Source organism: Pteropus alecto, unplaced genomic scaffold (assembly GCF_000325575.1).
Source record: "Pteropus alecto unplaced genomic scaffold, ASM32557v1 scaffold3, whole genome shotgun sequence".
Classification (NCBI taxonomy): domain Eukaryota; kingdom Metazoa; phylum Chordata; class Mammalia; order Chiroptera; family Pteropodidae; genus Pteropus; species Pteropus alecto.
In genome coordinates, this window is record NW_006442484.1 from 5,832,020 (window position 1) to 5,852,737 (window position 20,718).

Genomic DNA, 20,718 nt, shown 5'->3' on the forward strand with positions numbered 1-20,718 from the left:
CCTTTGTTTCCCACTGGGGCCCGGCAATACTGATTTTATACTCCTAACCAACAGAACTATGAGGGAATAATTTTCTGTTGTTTTAAGCCACCAAGTTTGCAGTAACTTGTTAGGAGATACTATAGTACGTAAGCACGTGCTGCTGGTGTAGAGAAGGCCCCCAGGAGGCTTGGGCATCGCCATCGTTATTACTGTCACCAATCTTCTGACACTGCCAGCTCTTAGAGAGCAGGGCCTGTCTAGTTCTTGGGACAGCCCAGCCCCCATGGATGCTCCATCAGTGGCAGGCTGGCAGGGAAGGGAAACGCCCTTCCACGCTGGGAGGGCATCTGAGCACTCTGCTCCACCCACCTCGTGTGCACAGGGCTCTGGAGCGTGCCTTCCTGCCTGCCGCCCAGATTACACGGTCACTGACTCCTCATAGCTGAATGCGCCCCAAACACAGCCCCAACACGCCAACCCCCCTACCCCAAGGATGGCTTCCTCACACGCACCCGTCCTGCCTTCGGGCTGAGATGCTACCACCCACCAGGATCACAGGGCCATGGGTGGGGTTGGCGGGCTCTGAGTGGGATGGCCATGACCTCTCTGCTATTGCTGAGCTGTTCGGGGCCAGGTGCCCACTTTCTCAGAAATACTGGGCAAGTGGCCCCAGGCCCACTGAGATGCTAGAAGAAAAATGAATTCCCTAAAGCTGGTCTTGCCACTCTGAGCTACTCTCCCACCAAAACTGGGATTCCTACTGCCAGCACTGGGCAGGCACATGTCTGCTTCCACCAGGGCAGACTAGGGTTCAATGCCTCAGGCCTAGACGGAGCTCTATCAGGCTCCTCTGGGTGGAGTTCAATCTCCTCTCCAAAGGTTTTGGTTTAGTTTAGTTTTGTTATTTTGCTTTTCTGTCTTTTGGGGGATTTGTTTTTGGTATGTGAAACTATACATTGGCAAGCTTGCTCCCACATTTTCCATATGTTAATTTGAAAAGTTCTAGAAATCATGTCCTTTTCAAAATACACTCAAGGGGGTTGCCCCTGTAAAGAGATGTACAGGGAATTCTTTTGGAAAGCACCGGAGAACTGCCCCCGCCCAAACTGGAGCAGGCTCTATAAACCAGCAAATAGGACAACCATGAATAGGAGCCAGGGCCACCGTGTCTAGACATTCACTGATTTGTTCATGTGTTCATGCATCATTCCCTCCATCAGCCGATGTTCACTGAGCATGGGCTTCTGATGGCACTGGGTGGTGCGCTGGGGGTCTGAGGAAGACTCAGCCAGGACCCCACACTCAAGAAGTGGGGTAGGTGGTCACAAACCCGACTGTCAATTGCTGCACCAGGTATGATGAACCCCAACATTTCCAGGGTCCACCCTGAAGCTACACGTGCACAGACGTCAGCAGAGCACATGAGTGTCCGTGAGGCTGTGGCAATGACAAGCTGTCAGGGTGAGGCTGCCAAGCAGAGTGCCCCAGATCCAGCCATGTGCTCAGAAAATTACAACCCACCCAGTTCATGGTTCACATGGTGCCTTGACAAAGTCACCATGCTGGGACCTGCAGGGTCATGGAGGGACTGTGAACACTGACTACAGCCTGTAAAGAGAACACAAGGTGCTAAAGCAGAAAGAAGGGTGGGAGGGAAAGAATTCATCCACTCTGCCGGGGCTATCCGAGAAGGCTTCCTGAAGGGGGTGGCATCTGACTTGGGCCTAGACTGTTATAGGGAAATGAAAAAAAGGCAGTGAGAGGTGCAGGCCTGGTGTTCTAAGACAGAATAGCTGAACAAAGGGCAGGTCCTAATGGGGAACAGCTAACAGAATCCATGGGCTGCAGCTCTGACCAGATAGCTGCGGGGGAAGATAACATGTGGCGAAAACCATACAGGAGATGTAAAAAACCTGAGCTACATTACAAGGACTTTCCTTCACCCAGGGAATGAAGAAACCAAGCACAGACTGGGAGAGGCTACCGACAACACATATAACTAACCATGGCATGAGTAGCCTTTCTATATAAAATGCTTGTTCAAATCTATAGGAAAATGACAATTCCATAGAAAAATGGGCAAAATCCCTGAACAGGTATTTCACAAGAATGAAACATTATTGGCCAATAAACATATGAAAGGATGCTCAGCTTCATTAGGGTTAATCAGGGAAACAGAAAATTAGAATCACCGGGGGATACCATTTTGGCAAAAATTTAAATGTTGATGATATCACCCTAGGAACAAGGAGGTGGAGCAAGCTGAGTCCTCAACCCAGGCTGGTGTGAGTGAGGGCAGCGAAACCACCTGGCAAAAGTCCAGCAACACGTAGGAGGGGTAAAACATGAACAGCCTGTGACTCAGCAATCTCATTCCCAGGCAAACATTCATTGGGAAGAACGGGCTGTGCCCGGGGCCTGGAGGACGATACGGGAGCATTCGCTGCAATAATGTTTAAAACAGCAAAGACAGATGCATCCCAGATGCCTGTCAACACAGAGCAGTGAGAATTAATAAACGAAGGGCCCCACGCATTAATGGGCGAATCTCTGGAACATAACTCCCGGTGCGAAAAGCAGGTCCCAAAGAATACGTCTGCGACAATTCCGTTTATATAAAGCATACAAAGCAAAACCGAACAATGTACTGTTGGAGGAGTCACCTGCAAGGTAGATGTTACAGATGCCAGGGGATGAGAAACTCCAAACTCCAGAATACGTGGGATAGCGGGGCCCAGGAGGATAGCGGAGGGGCACATGGAACCTCGAAGGTGCTGCCACATCCCCAATCCTCGGGCTGGGTAGGGCATCCGGGTATATGTCTTCACATCTTAACTGTGCGTTTGCTATTCTTCGTATGTCTTTGATATTTTATAAGACTAAGTTTTTAAAAAGGCATGGCTGGGTGAAAGCTGGCCTCTGCTTAGCAGTTGGCTGAGTGGATGGGATTCTGGTGTGGAGAGTGGAGTGGCCACAGGGCTGGGAGTGCAGGACTTGTGTGGGTTGCTGGAAAGCAAGTGAGGTTCAGTGGTTGTCTCCCTGGTCACTCAGTGAGCTCATCTTGGCCACTCCATCTGTCCGTTGCCAAGACTCCCTCCTGACCGGCCCCAGCCCATCCGTCAGGCCTGCTCTGCAACTGACACACATCGGTGTACACACGCAATCCATTCGCCCCTCCGCTTACCCCGTTCCATTACAGACCTGCACACTCCGCCAGACCTAGCTGAGCGCCAGCTTTCAGCTGTCACTCCCTACGCAGAGCAGTAATAAAGAAATCACTGTTTTCAGCTGACAAAGAGCAGATTTCTTACTAAGTAAACACTGATGTTTTCGTAGGGAAATTAGGTTATAAAATTGCGCCTACAAAGGAGGCCATACAGATGGACTTGGTTAAGCTCTAGCCACACAGGCAACGGGGGTTAATTCAATTGCCCACCCTTTATCACATTTTTTTCCCTTTGGAGCAAGAAGATAGGAAGGTATCAGCTTTTCAAACATAAAAACCCAAAAGCATAAAAAATAAAAGGGAAGGATCAAGGAGACTTTTTTCCTAGAGAACGATGGCTGGTACAGAGCTGGGCTGGGTGAGAGGCCTTGGATTTGAGCCATGTGTCCAGGGTGGGGGTGGCGGGGGTGGGGCAGGCAGGCAAAAACACAGCTGGCCCCGGGGGAGGGTTATGGGGGAGCCCGCATGGATTAGCCCTCTCCAGGTGACCTGTGGTATGGGTTGACCTCAGGGTAGGAGGAGCCTTTGTCTGCAAGAGGAGCCGCCCCTGGCTGAGCACAGCTGAGCAGAATCTTCCAGTAAGTTATGGCTTTATGAGGGCTGTCATATCACAGGGTAAATGTGAGGGCCCTGGAAGTAGAGACCTGGGCGGGAATGAGACATGGGGTCTTGGGGGTCGGGGGCATCTTTAATAGAAGGAAGGGTTTCATTAGATTTCACTAGGGGTCTGGGTTTAAGCACCGAGGAAAGGCCTGGGGTGGGGGCTATGCACAGGGAACTTGCCCCGCTCTCCCCGCCGGGGAGAATTCCTCAGCTCCTCCGGCCAGCCTGCCAAAGTGGTATGTGGAATTTCCTTTCCTGGATGCCTGTCAAAACTAGATGGATAATCCTGAATAGTTTAGATAAACGTCTTCTTGGGGCTGGGTGTGCTGCCGGTTTTTACCAAGCTTTTGAGTCCATTACTGTGTGTGAAGAGGGCCCCTCTTTCATGTTGGCATTGGTGGCTGCCTGGGAGCGAAATGCCTCACTGGAACAGGGGCAACCCCACGAAGGTGGTGAAGCCCCCTGGTGGGCTGGGGGTGGGATGGGGAGAGGCAGGCCTGCTGGGCCTTTCTGCTAATAAATGCTTTTCCATTCTTTGGTTACCTAGTGCTCGGGGCTCTCCTGCAAACCTCTTCCAGCGTACCACCCTGTAACTGCCCAGTTTCTCCCCCTGCCCCTCATAGACCATAAGATCTACTTGGACAGCAAGACTGTACCCCCTTGGGCCTATATCCACAACAACCTGGCACAAGGTTGGCACACATAGGCACTGGGTGAGTCTCATCAAATAAACCTTCCCCCATGAGTTAAGCAACAACTAATCTTTCTCTACTTTGCTTAGGCGGGACAGGTCAAGTTCACATTTCAGAAATGCAGCTCCTGGAAGGAGAGGGTGAAGGAGTGGCTCCCACTGTGCCCAACATATTTCTTCTCCATGGGCACCGGGACACGTTATCAATGCAGCAAGATGGCTGCAGTGATGGAGGCTTGGACAGCGACAGGACTCATGCAGGGCATTGCTCCTGCATTCCCCAACAAATGTTGATGCAGGCCGGCAGGAGTGACCCAGAGGATAGCACCTGGGCTGTAGATAAACAGCAACAGTGACTCAGGCTGAGTAAATAAATGCGTTTGGCCCTGGCATCAGCTTCCACTTAGAATGGACAACCTGAACATGTGCAGTGGGAGAGGTCGACCCACCCTGAAGGGCAACCTACCCCACCACAACTGAAATTTTATTATTAGTGATTAATTCATTTGGGTTAATTATTGTGCTGTTCCTATGCTTGTCAGTCAAGATTAGACACTGTAGCCCCAAGACCTGCGGCGAGATGCCCCTTCCTCTCCACGGATAATCATGGCATAGAGAAGAACTCAAGCGTAGGGGTCCAAGCTCACGTACTAGCTAGCTGAGTGATTGTGGAAAGCTCTCAAATTCTGGTAACCTCCAGTTTTCTTTTTATGACTTGTGGAGAATATGAGCCACCTCACAGGGTGTTGGGAACACTGGACATGATACCATCCACCCTGAATCCAAGAGTGCCTGGAACAAAATGTGGGTTTCCTTTTAGTGTCCACCTGAGAGTGAGAAAAGCACATGATTGTCCAGCACTCAGTATGTTCCAGAAGCTGTTCTATGCGCTTTACTTACTCGTCTAATCCTCACAACCACCCATGTGGGGGGTACTGTTGCATCCCCATTTTAGAGACAAATAAACCGAGGCTCACAGAGAATGGAGAGGGCATGAGTGACAGAGGCAGGACTTAAACTCTGCCCCATCCTGTTCTGCCTGCATCCAGCGGGTGTGCGATGGGAAATGCCCAAGATGATGGAGGACAGGAGAGGACCCAGGGGATCACCTCCAGCCCTGAGGGACCTTTCCACCAGGCAGCCCTGCATGCTCTCCCTATGGCAGACCCGCCTCATCTCTGCACATCATGATATGCTTCACTCCTGGGCCCTTCCTGCCCTCGGCTGACCACACGGGCTCTCTCTTAAGCCCAGAGCCAGGCAGCTCCTCTTCTGCGAGGGGCCAGCATTCAGCCAAGATCAAAGAGCAGGCTGCCTTATCAGACATGCTTTTCATTAAACTTTTACAGGCCAGACTCCATTATAAATGAGCTGTCTGTGCCACGCTGCAGAACACCTTCCTGGAGCTGAGAATCTGAGGCTCTCCGCATTGAGAGAATCTTTAGCAGAGCAGTCGGAGCGGAGAGTGGGCCTCTGGGGTCAAAATGCCCAGGTTCAAATCCCATCTGTGCTGCTTAGTTGGAGAATGTCACTGGAGCAAGCAGCCAACCTCATCGTGACTCGATTTCCCCACTTAACAAGTGGGAGTAACGATGCTGCTTTCCTTATAGGGTGTTGACGAAGATTAGGTAACATAATCCAGAGGGCTGAACCCAAGATGCTGTGACTGCCCAGAGAGGAGAAAAGACTAGTCTGAAGGGGTCTCTAAGGGCCACGGCATCACACGAGCCAAGGCTTCACATCTATTTGTCATTCAGTCCTCAGATAGCTATGAGAGGTTGGTGTGCTACACTACAAACTCCTGGTGCCAGAGTTTTCTGGGCTCCATGTCTACCTGCCATCCAATTGCTCTAAAGAAGTGGTCAGCCATGGCAGGTTTTAAGGAGCACTCCCTGGAAAAAGAAAGGGAGCAAGGACACAAGTGGGGAGGAGGGACAAGGCACTTGGTGGGAGACCCCAGGCCCACCCAGCCTCTTGGCTCAGGGGCCAGACAAGTAGACCTGTCTTTCGGAAGTCTCGTCTTTCCACGAGTTCCTGAAAAGAAGCACGCATGTTTGCCCAGGGAGGAGAAAGTTCTTTGTGAAACACAAACGGAGTCAGTCCTCTATGAACCGTGAACCTGATGTGTTATACCAAGAACCAAGAAGAAAATATCCACGTATCTGTCTGCTTTGCCTTGGTGACTGGCTGAGGGCAAAGCTGTCAGAGCCCAGGACAGTGCAGGTGAGTTGGAGGTGTGTGTTTATTAATCTCACAATGAACTAGTGCAGGCTTTATGGAACGCTGACCTTGGAAAAATTCATCTTCAAATCCCCCCGGACTAGAAGTTCATGAGCTCAGCCAGCAACAGCAAAGAAACTACTTTCTTAAGTGAAGCATACCAGCGGAGGGGCTAAACATCTCCATTAACATGCAGTCGCCAGGACGAGGTGGCGCTCAGACATCCTTAACGGCTCTCTCAGGGTACTCTGACAAAGTGTGCAGATAATGGTAGGAGGCGGGGGCCCTCACACCCACCAGCTGGCATTCCCTCTCTTTCCTTAAAGTACCTGGGCCAGCATGTTGACTTTACAGGAATTGATAGCTTAGCCCCAGAGCCATCTGTCCCTAACAAGAGCCTCCCTCCTCTCTCCTTCTCTGTGCAGGAGGACCTTGGCCGTGACCACTGGAGCAGTGCAGCTGAGGGTCAGGGACGTCAGTGGCCAGGTATAGAGAACCTGGCAAGAGGAGGCTTTCCATGGTTGAGATGTTGTAGCTGTCCGCTCACCCTCTAGCCCCCACCCAATATGCTCACTTCCTTCTGCCAGCTGAGAATATGAATAGATTTAGATTAATTTGTGGGCACTGGATCTGTGAATAGGTGATGAAAAGGAGCCGGGGGGTTTTAACACCCCGTATCTCGGAGTCGTCATCATTGAGGGAAAAGGCCCTTCAGCCTGTTGGTCCCATGACTCTGGAAAGCCAACACACATCTCTGGGCTTGCTTTTTTGAGCATAAAATAAGCAAGGTGGCCTGTGGTGGTCCCCAGACTCTGGGCCTGTGGGTGCTTGTAAACAAGCAGATTTTAAGACCTCACCCTAGTCTGAAAGAACTGGAACTTCTGGAGTCGGGGCCTAGGAACGTGCATCTTTAAGACACACCCCAGTTCAGTTTTGCAGCAAGGTTTGAGAAGTGCTGCACAAGGTGGTCTCTGTAACCCTCTAGGCTGGAAGCAGCTGGAATTGGTCCTCTCTGAAGCCCCAGGACAGGGCTGGGGTGGGAAGGAGCCCACAAGAAAATGGTGAGTTGAAGGTCAGTCCCAGCCTCCTGAACCAGGAACCCGAGTTTCTACCTTGCCCACCAAAACACATGCATTCATCCTGGCCCCAGGCAGCCCATGCTCCTGCTTGTTAGACTGCTCACACAGAGGAACCGGGGAGCTCCAGCTGGGGGCCTTGCCATGTTTCAGCCTTAGTCCCCACAACACCCAGCGAGCTAGTTTCCAAGGGGACAGGGGCGAGGAGCATGTCCGAAGTGCTCCTCTTTCCTGCTGGCAGTCACCAGGCAAGGGAGAGAGACTACAGGGCCTTCTCTTCTCGCCCTCAAGAAAGAATTCCCAGAACCTCAAGAGCATGTCCCCTGGGGAGAGGGGGTCAAAAGAGAACTCTGCCTGAGCAGCACAAACAACCCCCTCACCTACTTGTCTCCCCATCACCTATGGTTTACAGAGATGAAACATGCTGTGCCAGGAGTCCACGAGCAGAGCCATTTATCCTTCCGGAGCCATCTGAGCACTAGCGAGCTCTGCAGGTCCTGTTGTGGTTTGTACCTCCAGGTGACTAGAATGGGTGGCTCTGGAGACGGGGAAGCCGTCCAGCTGTGCTGTGCTGGCTGGGTGTCCACGCACTGAGCTCCACCCCTGCTCCTCCCATGTGTAGCTGCCTATTTGGAGCAGTGTGAAGTCAGCCCTGGCCCTGCTCCCCTCCTGCCGAGGACCATGATGACAGCTAATGTCCCGCCTTCTGTCCATCTTTAACTGCTCCTCCAGTTACCCTGAAAATAAATCTCACTGCTCCCTCTGCTCCTGGTTGCCAAAAGGATAAAGTCCAAATTCCTCAACTGGGGAAAAAAAGACTCTCTTTTCCATCCCCAGGAGTACTTCTTCAGCCCCATTTCCCACCTTCTTCTGTCACAGTCACCCAACAGTAGCCTCTTCCAAGGACATGCTATGGCCTGCCTCTGTCACGAAGATCCCTTGGCCTTCAAGGCAAGTGGAATAACAACAGTAATAATAATCATTGTTAACATCAATTGAATGTTTCCAAACTCTTCTAAGAGCTTTACTTATATTACCCAACTCCATTCTCAAAGTAACTTAGTAGATGGGGCAGGTAACCTTATCGTGCCCTTTTACATATGAGAAAACTGAGGTTTATTCCTTCAGGTTGGTCAGTCCTCCAAGGCTAGTGATTTCAGCACTGGGGTTCAAGCCCAGGTAGCCTGGCAGGGCCCATGACAGCCATGCTCCTGCGGGCCAGGACAGGGCTGAGGAGGCCCGTGGCGGAGCACTCCACCCAGAGCCCCGAGCACTGAAGCTCAATCACCAGACCATGAGAGCCACTGGGTCAGGGTCCCAGGCGCCTGAGCAGAGGCCCTGTGCATGAAGCAGCAGGCAGAGGCTCCGACTAGGGCTGACAGGAGACGACATCGCACCTCATTTGCTACGCAACGTCTTATGTAATTAGACACATTTGGTGGCGGCAAGGAGAAGTGGTCTGTAGCAGGGGCTTGACGGAGCGGGTGCTCCACCAGGCTCTGACCACATTAATCACAGGAGCCACAGAAATAGGGGCCGTTTTTCTCCTTGGCTTTGTACTATTTCTCCCACCTGGACACTGAGGGCAGGGGTGAAGGAGTGGGCTTTCCAGAACTTGCCTTGTCCTCTTGTGGACTGGGTGGGGACCAGCTGTCCTGATAAGGTAGAGCCACTGGAAGCCCAAGCCCAACAAGATGTGGGGCTTTGGGAACGCTGCTGCTGCCCGTCACTGGGGTGTTAACCAGACTAGCCCTAGCTTGGCTAGGGAGGGGAACCTCGTGCAGGAGCAAGCACACCCGACATACAGGGATGACCCATGAAAGTCAGTGCACTTCTCTGGGCCTCGGCATCTGTAAGTTGCAGATTTTAACTCCATCTCACAGGACAATTGGGAGGTGAAATACCAGGCTCCGTGGAAGAGCCTGGCCTGCTGCAGGCTCTGTACAAATTACTGGCACCCTTTATTATATTCTACTTTGTGATGCCAGACTTGCCACTGGGACTTGGTGATCCCAAATGGGCTAAATAAGAACCCCCAGCAAGTTCCAGGTCCTAATCCCTGGGATTTGTGAATGTACGTACCCTTTACGGGAAAAGTGACATTGTAGATGTGGTTGAGTTAAGGACCTTGAGAAAGGAAGAATATCCTGGATTATCTGGTGGTCCCTTAAAGCAATCATAGGTGTCCTTATAAGAGAGGCAGAGGGAGCAAACTACCACAGAAGAGGAGGAAGGCCACGTGAGAACAAAGCATGGGGAGAAAAGGCGATGTGATAAAAAGGTGGGGGAGGGGTCCTGAGCCAAGGAAATGAATTCTCTCCTGGAGCCTCCAGAAGGAGCCAGCTCTGCCAACACCTTCATTTTAGACCTATAAGAACTACTTCAGACTCCTGGCCTCCAGAACTGCATGAGAATAAATATATATTGTTTTAACCCACTAAGTTCGAGGTAATTTGTTATAGGAGTAAGAGGAAACTAATACACTTCCCTTCAGTTATCGAGTCTAGTGAAAGAGCCATCCAGGCCAGTGAGTGACAAGACCATCTGCACAGGCCCACTGGCCTAGTCAGACCTCCCCTGCTACCTGCCACCGTCACCTTCTACTTCTCCAAGTGCTCTGGCCACACTCCATTCCTCGCTGGGCAGGAAGAAAGCAGACCCAGAGAGGGGACATGACCTGTGTCCAACACAGAGTAGTGAGTGGCAAAGCCTGGAGAGAACTCAGGGGTGGCTTCTTGGCCACAGATCCCTACTATCACAGGGAGGGGTAGCACTAAGGGCCACCTCATTCAGCAACAAGCTCTTTCTGCAGCTAGAGCAGCTCAAACCTGAGCTTGTAGCAGTATCACCTGGAGGGCATAGTAAATATGGATCATGGGTCCTACCCCAGAGTGTCTGACTCAGCAGGTCTGGGCCAAGGCCTGAAAACCTGCATTCCTAACGGCCCCCCAGGGACACTGACATTGCTGGTTCAGAGGCCTGGGGAACAAGTAAGCTGGGTGCGTGCCCTAACAGAGGGCAGAATGTGCTTTCAAGAAAGAATGGGCTGGACCCCTTTAGGGTTCTCCGGTCATAAAAGTGCTCCCAGGAGACAGGCCAGCATGCGATTGAGGGTCTGGGCTCAGGGAGTTGTAATCAGGCTTCTAATTCTCCTAATCCTTAAGTGGATGACCTTGATGCTTAGTTATTTAACCTCTCTGCTGCCTCGGCTCCTTCATCTGTAAAATGGGATGACATGAAATGCACATCATATAGGGTTGTTGAAAAGATTAAGTGAGAGGAAACACATAAAGTGTTCACAACAGTCATAAGGTCAGAGTTAATTTGAAAAATAGCATTCACCAATGGTGGGGTCTTCCTATATCTCTGTCATTGCCCCTAGGTATGTGAGGAGATATGATAATCACCTGTAGAGTGATACAATCCAGATAATCACCTGCAGAGTGATACAAACCTGCACAGGCTCTCCCTCCAGGGAGCTCTCAGCATTGCCTACGTCTCTGTCTCCGACCAGCATTGGGCCCCTTGCAGGGAGCACTTTGCTGCAGGCCTGCTGTGCCCAGGATCTGTGTTGCTGAACCAGCCAAACATTTCTCAAGAGGAGAAAATCAGCATTTCCCTCTCCCATTCTAGATAGGGACTCAGCTCCATTAATAGGCTTAGGATTCTCAGATACCACCAACTGAGCAATTTTCAGTGATCTGTTAGCTCTAAATGTATCAACCTCCCAGAAACCACTGGAGCTGTGGTCTCAGCCACCTGCAGCTAGAGGGCCCCAGGAGGTGGGCAGAGGGCTAAAGTGGGCATGAGGCCACCAGCAGCAGGTCCTAGTCAAGTGGGAACCAGCTACATGAACCAAAATACAATGAAAGGTTCCCAACATGTCAAAAGACATGGGAGAAAATATCCAAATCTGGGACAATTTGAACAATACAACAAACAGTGATAACCAGAGAGTATAACTCCTAGAATAACACAAATATCTATGCATTTATTTGAAATAAAGAAATGAAGAAATGGAGGGGAAGGGACAGCTCTTCCTTATAGTAAAAGTCCAACGGATAAGTGTGGAAGGAACGATAGAAAAAGAAAAGCGCCACTTGGTAAATGCTAGTAGTTCCTGTTTCTGACAAGAGCCAACGATGGATGTTAAAATTAGTGGATGAATATATGATGAGAAACAAGATATTCACATATTACCAAAGTATCACCCCACAATCGTTAATTACAAAGAGACCAACTTTAAAGCTGAGAAACTCACTGCATCAAGTGATTAAAATTAATCTCCAGTGATGAGAAGTAGTGCCATGATGTGCCTCTGACACACTGTACTAGGAAGGGCACAACACCACTTTTATTACTATTCTCTAAGTAATAAATTCAGATAAATTCCGAACTTAATCATGAGGCATCATCAGGCAAACCCAAATTGAGGACATTTTATACAGTAACTGGCCTGTCCTCTTCAAAAGCGTCAAGGTCACTAAAGACAAGAGAGACTGAGCAACTGTCCTCAATTAAAGATAACTAAGGTGACAAGACGACTAAATGCAAAGGCTGGATCTTGAATGGGAGAAAAAAGACATTAGTAGGCAACTGGCCAGATCTGGGTAAGATTTATAAGTTAGTTAATAACAATGTATCAGTGTTTTGGTTCCGTTAAGATGTTAACATTTGAGGAACTGGGTGCAGGGTATAATGGAAATCTTTGTACTATTTTCCCAACTATTTTTATATGCCTGAAATTATTTCAAAGTAAAAGATATTTTAAAAAGAAAATAAAAGTCCTAGATTTGCTCTGCCATGGGGAGGCAATGGGTGCCCAGAAATAGGAGTCACTTGAGGGCTCGGACGCCTTCTCAATCACCTGCCTCTTGACCAGGCACAGTGTTTGCCTTGAACACAGTGAGTGCCCAGCAAGTATTTACTGACTTCATTTGAATGGGAGCTGGGAGAGGCAGGAGGATTTGTCTTCAGTGAGTGGAATGTGTGAAGAGGGCTATGCACTCAGCAAACAAGATCGTGTACTTACTATATGTCAGACATTGTCAATACAGAAACGAGAGGGCAGTACAGAGCCTGCTGGGACACAGGTGTAAAACATCATTTCTGCGCGGTGGTGGGATGGGAATTCGGGAAAGGTCCCACTCAGTGTGGGGGATCTCAGCACTTCCAGGAGGTGGCGGCTCCTGAGCTGAGGCTTAGAGGATCTATAGGAGGTGGCCAGGAGGAGGGGGCATTCTAGGTGGGCTGGGCAGCAGGAGCTGAGGCACAGTGACATGTGACAGGGTCATGTATGCTGGAAACACAAACGAGAACTTGGACAGATGACACGTCTGGGTCAAGACGGGCATAGGGCCAACTGACTCTTCATAGTAGGTCCCCTGCTAGGCAGGTGTGGGGAGTAGCAGAGATGTTGAGGGGAAGGTTTGGGCCTCTTCCGGAAGCATATGAATGGGAGAACAAGGGCACAGGTCTTCAAGTCATAAAGACAAAGAAAAGCGACATCAGCTATGAGCTTCAAGGCCCCAGGTAGGAATGAAGAGGAGCAGGGTTAGGTTTAGTGAGACAGCACTGGTGACATACCCTTCTACGTGGGGGTCTCAAAGCAGGGAGTAGGATGAGGCCCCAAAGTATAACCTCGAGCTCGTCCTTATCGGTAGGTCGACCCTGTAATTTAGTGTCCAAATTGGGACAGTTGAGAGAGTGCAAGGAGCACTATGAATTATTATGCTGGGACGACATATAATGAAGGTCACCGTACTTGCATGGGACCTCTGGCCTTGGAGGGGTTCCCACTGTATGGGTGGGTAAAGGACCCAAGGTGCTTATGGGTACGCAGGGAGAGTCTGAAGCCTTGGAAGTGGTGATGTGTGAGATAGCAGTGCTTCCTTCTCAAATAACCAGAGGGGAGCTAGGTGTGCACATCCCACCCACACATTCGCACAGGGTCCTGAATGAGTGCACTCTTGGGTGGCAAAGGCGACTGCTCAGGACGATGCGGATCAGGAACTCCAAAAAGAAAAACAGAGGCAGGAGAGGTGGCTGAGGCTGGCAGCCCAGCCTCCCCAGTGGCAAGTGACTCACATGCTGGGGAGACGGGAGGAGAGCAGAACTTACCCGTGCATGCCATGGACAGAGTGAGGCTCGTAATGGTACCTTCCTTCCTGGTGTCTCATGTCAATCGGTAAGGGAGCATGGAACGGTGGCAAAAGGTGCTGCGGCACTGTGCAGGGGGAAAGAGAAAAAGGACTTCAGAACCTTTTCCCCTCCCTCGAAAAGCAATTTTCAAAGGGCTTTAAAGCTCAATGAATTTCAGAGCAAGAGCAGTCAGGACAGGGGGCTCTGAGGTGCCCTGGCTATCACACACCCACGAAGGGGGATGAATAAATAATCAAAGTCAGCCTGAGAACCCTACATCTTTCACATAAAAGATCCCCAACCGCGCTCTTGACAAAGACAAGCAGCTAAGCGCTCTTTGAACTCAGGGAGATTACAGGCTCGGCCGCAAATCAGGGCTGACAGAGCCGACAGGCTTCTGCCCATCCCGGCCTCGGCTGCGTGTGGCTCCAGCAGCCCGGGGTTACGGCATCCACACGGGCTGGCAATATTTACCTAGAACCATCTGTGAAGCCAGGGCCTGTTCCGGCTGCAGCCAGCGGACACCTTTGTGGGTCTGTTAATTCTCCTGCTCTTAATAATAATTACTGACCCGAAGTGTGCTGGCAATGCCTCCAAGATGCAAATATCAACTCGTGAGCATCGGTTTCCAGAGGTGAGTCAGCCCCTGTCTGCACTTGGCCTGCCCTCAACAAATCATCATGATAATTGTAGGATGCTCTTTGCTTATTAAAAAGAAAAAAAAAAAAAAAAAAAAACTCCTGGGTACCCTGGAGACAAACATAATTATAGGCTCTAGGAAAACAAGGCTCTTTAAAAAGTAGTTAGACTGGGAAAAAGGCTAAAAAGTAGAGATTTCTCAGTCGACTCTCACTCAGGAGAAAGGCCGCGGGGCCAATGGGAATCAGTGGTGAGTGTGAATTGCTGACTAGTTTAAAGAAATGTGAATGGTTTGTTTTACATGCGCACAGTCAGCTGCCTGCCAGGCCTACAAATGATGCTGCTGTTTCTGTGCAAACAGATTCCAGTATCTTATTGTAAACACTATGAATTCTTTTCTTTTCTTTTTTAGTGTGGAAAATATACATAACAGAAAATTTACCATTTTAACCATTTTTAAGTGTACAGTAGTTAAGTACATTCACATCATTGTGCAGCTGTCACCACCATCCATCCACAGTACTTATTTCATCTTCCCAAACTGAAACTCTGTCCCCATTAAACACAAACTCCTCATCGGCCCGCCCCGCGTCCCCCCACCCCCACCCCGGCAACCACCATTCTACTTTCTATCTATGAATGTGCCTCACAAAAGTGAAACCACACAGTATTTGTTCTCTCGTGACTGGCTTATTTCACTTATTATCATGTCCTCAAGGTTCGTCCATTATACCTTGTGTCTGAATTTCCTTTAGGGCTGAATAAGCCTTCTGGATATTCCACATTTTGGTTATCTATTCATCCTTTAGTGAACACTTAGTTTAAATGCTATGAATTCTTAAAAACAGGAAACTTTTCTCCTGACATTTTAATCTTAATTTTTCCACATTCAATTTATTTTCATAATTCCACAATACTGGCATCTTCCATGGGGGCTGGAAACAAAGAAAGCAAATCTTCTCGCCCTGATTAAATCAATATGCCAAACACAGACTCCACATACCTTGGGCCCTAAAGGGAACTGGCCTCCGAAATGGAGGGCCAGCACTGGCCAGCTTCCACACAGGAGACAGACTGGACTGTCCGGAACTCTTGGGGTTGGGGAGCGGGGAGATCAGCAGGGAAATAGTGCTCACCTCCCCGGAGGTGCAGGAAAGGGCCTTTACGGTTTTTTTAGTGTGACCAGGAAAACAGGATTACAATATTGTTAACAAATAAACATGGTTTGCTTTTGCTTATTTCTGAATGTTTCCCTGAATATCTAAAAGCCCCTGAAGTAGCCAGGGTGGGTGTTACTGCACCCATTTCATAGATGAGGAAATGGAGGCCACAGGTGATTTCAGCTCAGTCACAGGGCCAAAAAAAAATGACAGAGCCAGGAGGAGAATCTCAGAGGACAGCTGGTCATGGCTTTTCCCTCTGCCCAGCATGAATAAACACTGAGAGGCAACCCTTGGGTGCAAGCGGGATGCCCGAGTCTTCTTGTCCCACATGCACACACAGTACCAGGCCCTGCTCTAAGTGCTTTGCATATCAACTTCTAGGTCTTCACAGCAACCCCAGGCTGCATTCACCGCAGAACTCCTGGTCTTCCCACTGGTCATCCCCCATGTGCTCCTTTTCTCTCCAGTGTTGAACCTGCAGGGTTCAATCAGAGCCCAGACCCCACCCCAACCAACTGGGCCCCTGCCTAACCAGCTGTGAGCACAGACATTGCTCTGTGCACGATCAATGCCACTTTATCCAGGTCTAGAGAGCTATAACATCTACAGGAATGAAGTGCTCATGATAGCTTATCAGGTAAACATGAAATGAAGGTGGCATCGAGGCTGACCTAGCTGCCCCATAAGACCTGGCTGCCCACACATGTGCGCATGTGCACGTGTGTGTGCATGTGTGTGTGCGTTGGGAGAGGAGGAGCCTGAGGCTTCTGGAAGAAGCATAAGGGACAGCCACCCACAAGGTCCTGCTGTAGCGGTGGCTGCTCCCTCTTTTCTGTGCAGTCCATGGGGTGAAGGCCGTGGACACCAGGAGAAGTGGCTTTCTCTTCCTCAAGTCAGAGCGGCAGGTCAGGACCTCCCACAGCCCCTGCTGCCCTCTAAGCAGCTGATACTCATGGAATGGGCAGGCAGTAAAGGCTCTGGCCACACACTTGTACCCCTCACCCTCACCCAGTTGGAGTCCTCAGGAGGAGCCTGGAACACACATTAGAGTTTTCTCCAGTCCAGGCACTGATGTTAGGTTGGCCAGTGGCCTGAGTGTGGCCAAGTCCCTCCCAGGTCAGGAAGTACAGGGTGCTTATCTTTAGAGAAGTCTGCTGCCTCGTGGGGCTTTGCTTATCGCACCTCATTGAGGGTTACCATAAACTCTGTTCTTATCCCCATTTTCCGGGAAAGAACATTGAGGCTCTGAGTGGTGTATCTGCTTTTAGGAGAGCAACGATCAGGCAGTCTGTGGCTTCATTCTCTCTCTGCCATGAAGCCCCATGTGTTTTCCCAAAGCCCAGCCCAGCATCCAGCACACAGCAGGCCCGCAGCAACAGGGCCTCTCAGCACACGCATCCAACATGGCAGCAGACGTGCCTGCGATCAGCTAGCAGGTGATTTCCAGACTCCTCCGGCCACCCTCAAAGAGGCAATTCAGTCCATTCACATCACTGGGGCTAAGTCTGGGCAGCAGCAGTCACTGTAGGAATGAATAGTCATTCATTTGTTTGTTGGTGCCTTCCTTCCTTCATTCATTCACCTTGTATCAAGGGCATGCTATGTAGCTGTTCTAGGTCCTAGGAGCAGTATATTGACAGCCCGCGCTGCCACCTTCATAGAACTGAAGAGCTTCCTTAACCAAGAGGAGATAAGCAGTGAACAAACCAGCAAATACATTTATAACTTAATGTCGGAGAGTGATGGCGCTAAGAAGGAAACCAGGCCGGGCAAGAGACAGAGAGACCGGAATGTAGGGTGGGCTCTCTGCAGGAGAGGGTGCATCTGGCAGGAGTAAGGGCATGTGCAAAGTCCTGGAGTCAGGAAGAGCTCAGCGACTTTGGCTCCAAGAAAGGATAGAGGCAGGAGAGACAAAAGGGAAGGTCCTGTAACACTGGTCAGGATGTGCGAAGGACTTCGGAATTTTTTTTTTTCTGGGCGATTAGGGAAGAAGCCGGTGGGAGGAGGGGTTCTGAGCAGGGAGTCAAATGCTCTGGTGACACTTTACAAAAGGCCACACCAGTAGGGCCAGGAGTTGTGGGGCAGGGGTCTGCACTGGCCAGGAATCCCACATTGGCTCTGCCACTAGGTGGCCATGGGACTTTGGAAAAATTACATCCCCTTTCTGGGTCTCACATTACCCATCTGTACAAAAAGGATTAGATGAGCTCTAATTTCCTTTCTACCAGAACTATCGTGCTGTTTGTGAATGGTCACCCACTCCCCAGAGAAAGAGATATGCTTATCCCAGCCAGTGACATACTGAGGCTTCGGGCAGGATCCCTCAGCAGGCCACAGAAGAGGCTCTGGGAGCAGACACTGTTGTGTCTTTATGGCCCTATCTGTACAACTCACTGACACAGTGGCCCTTCTACATGTGCTCAGCCCACCAGCTGCAGGTCCAGTCACCCAAGCCTACTTGTAGGACACCACCCCCAAACCGTCTCTGGGACCAACTCTGCACCCTAGGTAAGCTGAGGATGAAGATTGACCCTGGGTCATCTGAGGTCTCAAGACCTTTCAGACCAGCAAGGAGTGTCCCCACACACCCCCTGAAGGAAACATTCAGAGGTGGGTGCTTTGCTCGGGGCCCCTTGGCCAGGCCCAGAGAGGAGAAAACTCTGCTGTGGGCTCCTGTGAGAAATCGCTCTGTCCAGAGGCCATAGGCAGCACCCATGGAACATGAAGATGAACATGAAGAACAAGAGCTGCCTTCAGTGACATGTTGAAGGAGATCTTTCCACACATTGTTTTCATTGTGGGCTCTTTTTTCAAGTTAAACAAAAATCCAAACTAAATCATGTCCTTCCGGCAGAAGGGAAAACACACACACACACCATATGCTATTTCAAAGAAGTGGCTTTCTTTTTAAGTTTCTGAGGAAGAAACTCTAAGATGGGAATTTTCTATGGATCACCCAACCCCCTCTGAAAAAAACGAACATTTGTTTTTGATCTTACACAGAAAGACCAATAATCTGAGAAACTGAGGATGGTGGTGGCATGCATGATGGCTTTTTTTTAACCCCCAAATTTTTCTGTGCAAAGGTTTAAATGTATAATGCTCCTTGGCTGGTGGTCTCAGGGGTGAGGCGACATTTGCATGGGCAGTGTCCCTGTATAAGGATCTCCCTGTGTGAGTGAGTAGGGCACTGGGAAGGGGCAAAGGGGGCCTCCTCTAGAAGCCAGGCTCAATGTTCCATTAATAACTCTGGTTAATTTCTGCTGGAAAGGATGGGGTGGGGTCAGCAGAGGGCTCAAAGAATCGGGAAAAATGGGTCATCGAAACACAACCAGGCAGCTGCGTCAGCAGCCAGAAACATTCTACTCAGATGAAGTCATGTGTTGCTACAACATGGAGGTGCTGCCCTGAGGGCTGAGCTCGGACGGGGCTAGCCCACAGCTAGAGGGACCAGCGAGGTGAAACGCTGCCCTGAGGGCTGAGCTCGGACGGGGGCCTGAGAGGCTAGCCCACAGCTAGAGGGACCAGCGAGGTGAAAGCAATCATCTTCCAGGAGAGACTTGGACATGTTGGGGACACACTAGCCCTCTGGGCTGTCCAGCATGGTCTCCAGGTATTATGGTCTCTTCCACTAAGACTGTAAGAGGGGCTTAGCTCAGAAGTCTTGGCTAAGAACCAGGGAAGAAACAAGTTTCTGAAAGAAGAGCTGCCTTGCCCCATCATTGACCGAAAGATGGTACAGGCAAGTATCTCTGGAAGGAGGCCTGTATCTCCTGCCACGATACAGGTTTGATTTATGATGAGGCACAAACCCATCTTAGTGCAGTCTGTGGGGCCCTAGAAGGGAGGCAAGGGGACAGAGCAGGGCATGGATCCCTATCCTTCTTGGGCAGTTGGTCCATCCCCAGCGTCACGGTGCAGGAGTCAATGTTGTGGCTGTATCGTGGACACTTTGATGGGCTTCAGGTGGCCTCTGATATGCTGAAATAGGCATTCCAATCTGGCATAGCTGGGGGACGAGGGAAGAATTTCTTGGCCCCAATTTCTCTCAAGCAAGTGGGACTCTTGCTTGAGATACCCCATTAATGACTAATTGATCATGTTCGTTTCCTTTTAAATTTCTTGCATCTAAAGTCATATCCAGTGCAACCGTCTCATTATTTTTCTTAAAAGCAAACAAATCTTGGGAAAGTCACAGAAACAAATTCACACTAAAGTGTAGATGATTCACCAGGTGGCTTTCCTCCTAACGGAAGGACCCAGGCAGCAAGAGACACCCATACCTTTGAAGAAGGAAGGTGCTAGTGTGGAGGAGAGGAAAAATGGCAGACAGGAGAGCTTGAAGTCAAGAACAGTGAAGTTTATAGCTGGATTGAAATTGGCTTGCTCCTGAGTTGCACATGAGTCAAATGACAGTCCTAAGGGTGATGACCTGTCCCTATGGTCTGAGGAGTTTGGGATAGGAGTTGGAAGCAAGTGAGCCATAAACCAGACAGACCTGGGTGTGAATCCTGGTTTTGTCACTTCCTAGCAAGTGACAAGTAGTCAGAGAGCTTCACTGTCTCCATCTGTGAAGCAGGAAGGACACCTGCCTGACTACTGTGCAGCATGCTGTAGCGTCTGGCACAGAGCGGGAGCTCAGTAAGGGGTACACTTCCTTTCCCCATCGCTGTGAACCTCAGAGGAGACGTGGACAAGGCCTCAGTGCTCTGGTCATGACGGGGCCTTTTCTCTGATCCCTGGAGTAAGGGACACCGAGATACATCTGATGGGAACTCAGATGTGGCATCTACGGCTAGATATGTATTCCATGCATTCTCGGTACCCCTAACTCACTGTTGTACAGAGTGAGGACAGGCAGAAATGACAGGTTATGGTGTTGGGGCATTGCAGGAGAAGTCTTCTTTGCATAAATCCCTGCTGGCTGACACCCCCATCCCACGGGAGACTCAGACCGGCTACTCTGAACTCCAGTTT

General features: G+C 50.1%; 1 protein-coding gene and 1 long non-coding RNA gene across 5 annotated transcripts in view; one reads left to right on the forward strand and one right to left on the reverse strand.

Moving 5' to 3' along the window:
• GLI2 (GLI family zinc finger 2) overlaps window positions 1-20,718 on the reverse strand; it is a 245,479-nt gene that overhangs the window by 43,228 nt on the left and 181,533 nt on the right. For all 3 annotated transcript variants that reach the window (XM_025039271.1, XM_025039272.1, XM_025039273.1), the window contains one exon: window positions 13,919-14,024. In XM_025039271.1, the coding sequence (XP_024895039.1) occupies window positions 13,919-14,024 (106 nt within the window). The remainder of the gene's footprint in view (window positions 1-13,918; window positions 14,025-20,718) is intronic.
• Window positions 3,656-9,082, forward strand: LOC112470260. 2 transcript variants are annotated; one of them, XR_003042906.1, is made up of 4 exons: window positions 3,656-3,786; window positions 4,359-4,524; window positions 7,148-7,208; window positions 7,708-9,082. It is a non-coding gene; the product is annotated as an uncharacterized LOC112470260 (long non-coding RNA). The 2 variants fall into 2 exon arrangements; XR_003042905.1 differs by having other exon boundaries at window positions 7,148-9,082.